Below are 9,577 nucleotides of genomic sequence, written 5' to 3'. Positions count from 1 at the left end.
TCTTGTTTTAATAACAAAAAAAAAACGTCTATGATGTTATAGCTTGTGCATAACACAAGCAAATACCCACTTAGTGGATAGTCACTAAGTTTTATGAATATCCTAATGACAGTGTTTTTCTTCTTATGAAACCATAGAGTTTATTTTTAGAAGAAGTCTTTGGCTGACAAGAAAAAAACTGACTATTATTCATAATAGATCATGTTTGTAAGATGGCCTGCGAGGAAAATGTTTGCATGCACTGCGTTTTTCACTAAAAACGTTTTACAATTATTGTAAGCTCTATAAGTGATCAGGGTCTCTATATCGATTAATTTTTATGTTCTCTCATCCGTTTTATCATATTCCACAAGTAATATATAATTCAAACAAAAGATGGGCGAAATTTGGGAAACGTGTATGCAGTCAAAAAATTCAACATCACATCGTGAGAAAAAATTAAAGGAACTCTATTCGATTGTAAGAAATTCGTGGCATTCCCCTAACAAGTAATCGGGTGTAGTGTTTATTAGCTAGGGTATCTCTGATTATAAAACAAATGGTCATTATTCCGGTTTATTGAGATTAAATTGTACATTCTACTGGCTTGATTTAACTGAAAAGAGTTCGTCGCCGAAATCATCTACCTTTCGCAGCAGTGATATGTCATTTGAAAGCCATTTGCGCAAACCATTCAAAAGGAATATTGAACATAGTTTTTTAAACGAAATAAACATGCAGAAAAAGCCATAACAATCTGAAGGTCTCAATATATAAAGAGCTAAGTAAAAATAACCATATTTGTGAAATATTATAACTGAGTGGATTGACCTAGTCACTTCGGCAGCTGGTATGAACTGATGAGGCTGAAAGAACTTAAGTTTCGGAGATACAAGAAAAGTATGGTAGTTTTCCCATTCGAGATTGACGTGTAGTTTAGAAAAAATGGCCGTAAACGAGTAGGAGACTTTCTTGATCAAAGAGAAATTACTTGTCTTCAACTGATCATTCTCTGTTAGATGTCGAAGGGAAACAAACCTTAGGTCTTTTTGATTGATTGCTGGTAAAGTTTACACTGAGAAAAACCGTTTGAAGTCTGCTCACCAGTAACGCTTCACCCGGTGTTGCGGGCATAAGATGGTCACATTTTTTTTCTCGTGATTTCCGCCGTGGTACACTTGGAGCTTTCCTTAATCATCTGTCAAGAACCACTCCAACAAAACTACATTTCTGAAACGAAACTGATCAAGACTGCTCGCTTGGCGTGCAGCCGTTCTTATTGCACAGTTCTTTTACGATCCGAAATCGCGCAAAAAATTTTATTTGCAAATAAAAAACTGCTGATATCAGGCATGCGCCACCCGTGGTTACTTACGATATCAAAGAATCTTTAGCAGAAATGTCATTGATTTTCTTTCGGTGAGATCAATAGACGAATGAGGAATTGGTTGACAAAACGTGTTGCATTATTTTCAGATTTAGAGTGATCCATGCAGCTATTTCCATCGGCAAGAGCTAGTTTTTACACCTTAGATTTTTAGATATCTCATTATGGTAATCCATGCTATAGTGAGCAACTTGAAATTCCCGAGTTGCGATTAAATAGCAATGATTCTTATGTTGAACATATCTGAGACACTTCAAGAACTTGGCTTCAGACTTATTGCATTGAATAGAAGATGCCCTTTTTCTCGAGTTTGACCTCTCTTTCCGGCTTTGGCATCAGTGACTGACTGAAACGTATGGAAAATAGACATGTTTCAATTTCGAACAGGTGAGAAAATACTTTCATCGTCAAAGCTGGGAGTTCTAAATCAAAGTGCGCGTTATTGCGAAATTGTCTTAAAATAAATAATTTGATCAATTTTGTCGGTAAACAATTATCGCAGAACTACAGCTTTGTATGAGTTTATCTTAAATTGCTGTTAATATAAACACTGAATTGCCAATTATTTAGTCTAAACTCAGATAAATTTTATTGAAATTTCAACCCATTCAAAAGGCCGAAGAAAACCCACGGCGTTTTTTAGTGGTTGTTGCGATAATCTCTTGCTAGCCCCTCTTATCTAGTTATTAGCGCATATGCTCATTCAGCCGGATTACCTAAGATAACGAACGCACACAGGTGTATGGAGCCAAAGGAACAAATTCTCGACTGGTAGAGAACCGCTAGTAAGCTGAAAAAGATCTGCTCAGCGATAAAATTAATCTTTTGCGGATATGAAAGGATATTGGGATTAACCAAGCTTTAGTTTTCGGAGTTATTAGACAACATTTCGCAGTTAAAAATGGAAACCTCTGTCAATTTTTCCCCCCGTTGTTATAACTGACCAACCGACGTGCTTGAAAGCTGCAGGGACCTTAAGCTCGCCGTGTCAAAACTGAACAACCCACCCCGTTCCCCATCTACACTTATGGATACCAATGGGTACAAAAACTCTATTAGAGAAACCACCATGAAAAAATAACTGAATTACAACCGCATGGCTGTGAAAGATTTAGGCACAAGACTAAAGAAACCTAGAAATATTGGAGTACCAATCATATTGACAACCATTTAGCCATTTTTTGAAATATCTTTATTCATCCAGCGTCTAAAAGAGACATCTTTAAGAGCGGAATCGTTTGAAGATTCCGTTGACCTGTGATTTTTTTCCAGATCCAAGCAGAAATTTGTAATTTGTTGTGAAAATATGGAATACTTTATCCAAAAATAGGCCGAAACGTGCTTTCGTCGAGAAACGTTGTGAAAAAAGTGAACTTTATCACTGTATGGCATCTAGTATCTATTTGCAATTAACCCTGGGATTGCCTTTAACTTCTACAATTAAGTTGTAACTTCTTCCGATGATATCCATACATATTCCGCAAACAGGGAATGAGAATACTCAAACTTACCGTGTAGATGTTATTTTGATCTAAAACCGAGTTCTCGTGATTGATTTGCAAGGAAACGTGTAGCAACTAGAAAGGAAGAATTAACAATCAGATATTGGCTATTGAAGGCCGAGTTAAACTGGTCAAGGTATCTTGACTGAAGTAGAATCATAACCAGGGAGTCATGTGCAGAAGTGAGGCATAATACGGCGTTTTGAACTTAACAATAAATTAGGGTGGCTCCCATTTTATGATGAAGCTAAAATCAATAAGTGCTCACAAGTCCTTAAGCGCGTTCAAGGAAACTGCCCCAGCTACATGTATGACCTTCTTAAATTCAATGCAGATTTACACACACGCAGTGGGCGGTACAGTGCCTTAAACCTCGTCTGCCCCAGATATAATCGTGTATCTGAGGGAGGGAGAACCTTTAACGTGTCCGCAACCAGGCTCTGGAACTCTCTGCCTATTAACCTTAAGAAAGTAACATGTGTAACCTCATCTAGAAAGGCTATTTACACACATTTTTTAACCAGATACAATGACGTTGATCATTGTAGCGTAACTGAAACTTAATTTTATTTACAGTTTTATGCTAATCCAACATTTCATAACCTTCCTTTCGCTCGACATATCCCAGCTGTATTCTTATTGTAATTATAGTTTGTAGCTATTCATTGTAAGAATACTTTTTTAAGTGTAATATAGTTTTTACTATTGTTAGTCCTATTCATATATACACTTGTACTTCCTTTCTTTACAACATGTATTTTGTTACTTAACTTTGTTTTACAAATTTAGTTTGAGGGCCATTAGTTACTCAGTTGAAGCACTGTCCCGTGTTACCCTCGTTAAATGAAGTTGATTGATTGATTGATTGACAAGCAGATCCCTGTCAAACCCCCTTCTTAGACGGTTCTGGTCAACCTCGTTCCCAGAGCCTTTCCCGCCCTACACCCAACTCCACCCCCAACTACGGGTAAAAGGCCCTGGGAACGAGGTTGGGTCCTGGTAACTTACTAATTACTGCAGTAAATGGTTTGAACCCGGGGGTAACATGTGAAGGTGTAGTTTGATCGTCCGGGTGATCAACTAATTACTGCTGACTGGCTGTCTTTGTCAAGCATATTTTTCTTTTTAACAAAGGCAATTCATATTATGCAGAGAGAAAACCAAGGATTCTTACTGACTCTAACAGGTGTTGTCCTACAAAGAAAAGTTGTCAGCGACCGCAGTAGCTGACGTTTCAACAAATTGAGCGGAAGATATCATCAGAGTAGAGAACAGCGTTATCTATCCGTGGAGTGTTTACAGCAACCATACCGTACATAAAAGGCATGTCTGAAAACATCTCGCGCATCTTACTACCCTTCAATATCCGCGTCGCCCACAAACCCATCACCACACTACGTCAGTTACTAACCAACGTTAAAGACAAAGAGGAACCGAGGAACAGACAGGGAACGATTTATAAGATCAATTGTTCCGACTGCCAAGCCTCCTACATCGGTGAGACTGGCAGAAACCTCACAACAAGACTGACTGAACACAGACGGGCGACGAGAAAAGGTGATGTCAGCAATCACATTGCTGAACACCATCGACTTACCAACCACAACATTGACTGGGACTCTGCGCAATGCCTAACCTACAGCACTGACTATTTTCAACGACTGACTCTGGAAAGCTGGTTTACTAACTTAGAACAGACTCCCCTAAACAGATGTCAACAACTACCCGCTCCATACAAGCGACTCATTCACGACCTAAACATCACAAACGACCGAAAAAGAACGACCTAACTTTACCGACAGATCGAAACAGACCAATCACGACCGACTTACGTCACTTAAGTCTTACAGCCAATAACATCACGGCAAAGCCAACCGATCATTTCACACGAACTGGAATAAGAACATTCTACTGACAACAATCATTCACTTGACTCTGATGATGACTTCCGCACAGGTTGTCGAAACGTCAGTCACTACCACCGACAACAGTCCTTCTCAGGACTACACTCACCCGGACGATCAGACTACATGTAGTTGACGTTAGCTTTTAGGAAACCATACGTTCACGGTTTTGACTCGTAAAATGTTTAATACCACGTAAAAACTGTAACAAAACGGTAGCAATACACTAATTGGACACAAATTAATTATAAGAACTGTTCGATAAATACTAGACAAGATGACAATGCAATGAACTCCACGTGGGAACGAATATTAACATGAAACAACACAATTTCAATCGACGATTTACAGTTAAGATTCGTGTTCCATATGACTTAATAAATGGGAAGATCAAACTTAAATCAAATATATTTCATCATACCTCTTTTCCCTCTTAGCGCAAGGATGAGACCTTAAATCGTTTTAATCGAACTCTGAGCCTTGCCCTTGTCGTTATTGCGCATATCTAATTTCTGTCACGCAATGAACGGACCTTACAAACGTCACATGGCTCCCCTAAATTGGCAACAATTTACGAAACGAAACAAACCTAATCAGTCATGTATTGTTCTTTACTTATTATCTTTCTATGCTATGAGAGTTCGGAGAGCATTATTGCCCCCTTTAAAGTTGCGGCTCCTCGGTGGGGATTCCCTGGTCTGCAACTCGATCGCAAGGCAGTAATAGGACTACTTTCTGGACGGGCCTTTCCAGGTAGGCAGTCGGTTTTGTAGGTCTGCCTGAATCGTCTAGGCACTCTGTAGCAATCGCCATCTTAACTTTCCTGACCAGACCGTCATCGTTGGGAAAGGTTTCGTGGACACGAGCAAGCTTCCAGCGGTTCCTTGGCAAACTTTCGTCTATCACAATCACGATATCGTTCACTTGTAGGTTTCTTCTGACTGCAATCCATTTTTTCCTTGGCTGCAACGACTGCAAGAATTCCTTCCTCCATCGATTCCAAAATTCGTTGGCCAAGTACTGGACGCGACGCCATCGCTTGCTCAGGTAGAGATCTGCACGTTTGAAATCACCGGGAGGAGGCATAATTACCCTTGACTTCATGGTCAATAGATGGTTGGGAGTGAGTGGCTCGGGACTCCGTGAGGAGTTTATGGTGTTCACGGTGAGTGGCCTGCAATTAACGATAGCTTCCGCTTCCACCATAAAGGTTCTTAGAGACTCGTCATCAAGTTGGATCCCGTGGCTCTCTAGTAGCGATGCCAAAACGTTTCTCACTGATCTTATCTGGCGCTCCCATACTCCGCCAAAGTGGCTTGCATGTGGTACGTTCGGTTTGAACTCTATCCAATCGCAGTTGGTTATGAGCAACTCTTCTCTGATCCTTTCGTGGTTCAATTCCTTGACAGCTTGCTTGAGTTCGTTCATTGCGCCGATGAAGTTTGTACCTTGATCTGATCGTAATTGGCGCACTGGGCCGCGACGGCCGACGAATCGACGATAGGCGTTGAGGAAAGAATCTGTGGCCAAGCTGTTTGAGACTTCAAGATGGATGGCTCTGGAGGACAAACACGTGAAAAGAACTCCGTAGCGTTTCAGTTCTCTGCGACCTTCCTTTACATACCACGGACCGAAGTAATCTACCGCTGAGAATGTAAACGGAGGGGCAGGTTCGAGACGGTCCTCTGGCAAGTCGGCCATCTTTTGGTCTTGGGGAGTTCCCCTCAATTTCCGGCACTTTACGCATTGCGCGATGTGGTTCGATACAGCCGAACTTCCACCAATCACCCAGTAGCCGGCTGACCTTATTTCGTTATGGGTCATTCCGCGACCTTGATGCTCGGCCCTCTGGTGGTGGTGGCAGATGATTAACTCGGTTACGTGTCCTTTCCTTGGAAGGATGATGGGATGTTTCGTACTATACGACAGGCTTGAACGTCTAATTCGTCCACCCACTCTTAGTATTCCGTTTGCGTCGAGAAACGGGTCCAGTTGATAGAGAGAGCTTGCCTTCTTCATAGCCTTGTTTCCGCGTGTGATGGTTTTCTCATCGCGCGTTTGCTCTTGGACGTTCAGCTTCTTCATTCTACTAATTTCTTCGGGGAAGGCTGCTCTCTGAACAGTCTTAATAATTTCGCCCTCGGCGTTTTGCAATTCCTCGACGTTGACAGGGATGTATTTACTTGACTTCGAATCACTGGAATCTTGTTTAACTTCCTTATTGTTCGCGTGTCGGAACTTCTCTTGGAGGCGAAGGCAAACAGCAACAGCTTTCTTGGCACGATGCCAGCTGGAGAAGTATTCTAAGCGTTCCAGGACAGACCATGGTTTCCGGGCTTGTATCGCTAGAACGGAAACCCCTTTAACTTCGGGATCATCAGGTGAGATCTCAGGAGAAGCATCGGTGAGATTCCAATCTTTATCAGGCTTCCAGAGAAGTTCTGGGCCGTTCCACCACAAGCTATTGCCGATTAATTCTTGCACACTAGAACCACGAGAGGCGACGTCGGCAGGATTTTCCTTTGTTCCTATATAGTGCCATTGTTCTGGCGATGTCTTGTCGCGAATCTCTTGTACTCGATTTCCCACGAAGACGTGGAATCTTCTTGCATCGTTATTTATATAACCCAGGACCGTCTTGCTATCTGTCCAGTACGTTTCCTTCACTTCTTCGTATTCTAGCTCTTTACGTAAGACGTAGCCTATCTTAGAGGCGACGACTGCCGCGGTTAGCTCGAGCCTTGGTGTAGTGACGGGCTTCAATGGGGTTACGCGTGATTTACCCATTACGAGCGAACAGCAAATGCGATCGTTACTATCTGTCAGGCGAAGGTATGAGCACTGTCCATATCCGTTCTGACTGGCGTCGGAAAAGTGATGGAGTTCCACTGTCTTAATTTCTCCAAATTCGTTCGGTTTATGGCATCTTGGCACTTTCAACTTCTCTAGGGCGGGAAGTTCGGAACGCCATCTCTCCCATCTTGGTCTAATATCTTCAGGCACTTTGTCGTCCCAGCCAACTCCATCGCGGCACAGTTCTTGAAGGATACTTTTGCCTTGCAAAATAACAGGGGCTACCAGGCCGAGGGGGTCGTAGATAGAGCTAACTGTAGAGAGAATTCCTCTTCTTGAGAGTGGTTTATCCTTTAGTACAATCCGGAACTGAAGTGTATCGGTCTCTATACACCAGTAAACACCCAATGCGCGTTCTATTGCTGGGTCGTTGCTTACGAGACTGGGATTCCTTTTGTCGGTGGCTCGGTCTTCAGGAGGGATAGAATTGAGAGTTTCGCTATTGTTTGAGGTGAATTTGTGTAAGTGGAAGCCTCCCTTTTGACACAATAACTTGGTGCTGCTGATAAGACTCTTTGCTTGTTCGACCGTTGCGACCGATTTCAATCCGTCGTCGACGTAGAAATCCTTCCTTATGAAGTCGGCTGCTTCCTTTCCACAAACACTTTCATATTGATTTGCAGTGGTCTTAAGGGCGAAATTAGCGCATCCAGGGGAGGAAGTTGCACCAAAAAGGTGGACAGACATTCGGTACTCAACTGGACTGCTGTCGAAGTTCTCATCGTCCCACCACAAGAATCGGAGGTAGTCGCGGTGAATGCCGTCGACCTTTACTTGGTGGAACATCGCCTTGATATCACACATGAAGGCTATTTGTTCCTTTCGGAATCGACACAACACCCCTATAAGATTGTTGGTGAGGTCTGGACCTTGTAAAAGCTGCTGATTGAGGGAGAAGCCGTGATACAGGGCGCTGCAATCAAATACGACTCTTATTTTCCCGGGTTTCCTTTTGTGGTACACTCCATGATGTGGAATGTACCAGACTCGCTTGCTCTTATCGGAGACTTCTTCCTTTGGTACTTTCTCTGCGAACCCGTTCTTAATGTTGTCTTGCATGAAGTCCACGTAGTCCTTTCGGTATTGAGTATCACTCTTCAACCTTTGCTTCAATTTCATGAGGCGGCTTAACGCCAATTCCTTATTGTTGGGCAGCTCAGCGCTATTATTCTTTAAAGGGAGGGGCATCTCGTAGTGTCCGTCATTTCTTTGATGGATACCTTCTTGCACTATGGTTAGAAACCTTCTGTCTTCAAAGGAAAGGGATTTCTCTTCGGTTGCACGCTCGTTGAAGTCAAGTGTGAACATCTTGGATATTTGGAGTGGACTTAAAACTTCCTTTACTTGCGTTTTCAGGGCGAAGTGGCATGTCTTCTTGTTCGACATTGCTTGAATTTCTTGCTGAACTTCGCAGGCGATTATACGGTTGCAGAAAACATCGTCTCTGACGTCGTCGGTGCCTTCATCCTGACTTCGCACGTTGGTTTTGCCGATGATTCCCCAGCCAAGTGCGGTCCTTTTTGCGTACGGATCGTCATCGTTTCCGAGGATCACCTGGTGTGGTTTAAGCGCTCGAACGCAGTTGGCTCCTATCAGCAGGCCCACTTCGGCTTCGGTATCAAGAGGCATCAGTTGACTGGCGATGCCTTCCAGGTGAGGCCACTTGAGAGCGGTATCATGCCTAGGGATTTGACTGCGTCTAGCAGGAATCACGTTCCTAGTGTACGTTCTTGGAAGAGTGATTTCTGTCGTTTCGTTGACTCCGCGAACTGCGAGTCCAGTTACCCTTTTACTTGTGATGGTTTTCTGACCGAGTACGGTAGAAAGCTCTAGATCCACTTTAGGGCCATCCACGCCAAGGGCTGTTAGCGTTGACTCCTTTATGAAACATGCGTCTGACTGTTCGTCCAGTAGGGCGTACACCTTGACCTTGACTTTGGGGTCATCTTGAT

At 42.9% G+C, this 9,577-nt stretch overlaps 1 protein-coding gene across 1 annotated transcript in view; it reads right to left on the bottom strand.

The window, feature by feature from the left end:
* Positions 1-5,435: 5,435 nt before the first annotated feature.
* LOC148720548 (uncharacterized) overlaps positions 5,436-9,577 on the bottom strand; it is a 6,387-nt gene continuing 2,245 nt past the window's right edge. Inside the window, exon 1 of the mRNA XM_088737643.1 lies at positions 5,436-9,577. This exon is cut by the window's right edge and continues 2,245 nt beyond it. Coding sequence (XP_088593769.1) covers positions 5,436-9,577 — 4,142 coding nt within the window.

The sequence above is a fragment of the Stylophora pistillata genome, chromosome 11 (genome assembly GCF_964205215.1).
Source record: "Stylophora pistillata chromosome 11, jaStyPist1.2, whole genome shotgun sequence".
Taxonomy (NCBI): domain Eukaryota; kingdom Metazoa; phylum Cnidaria; class Anthozoa; order Scleractinia; family Pocilloporidae; genus Stylophora; species Stylophora pistillata.
Note: the sequence above shows the minus strand (reverse complement) of the source record. Positions and strands in the feature narration are given on the sequence as shown.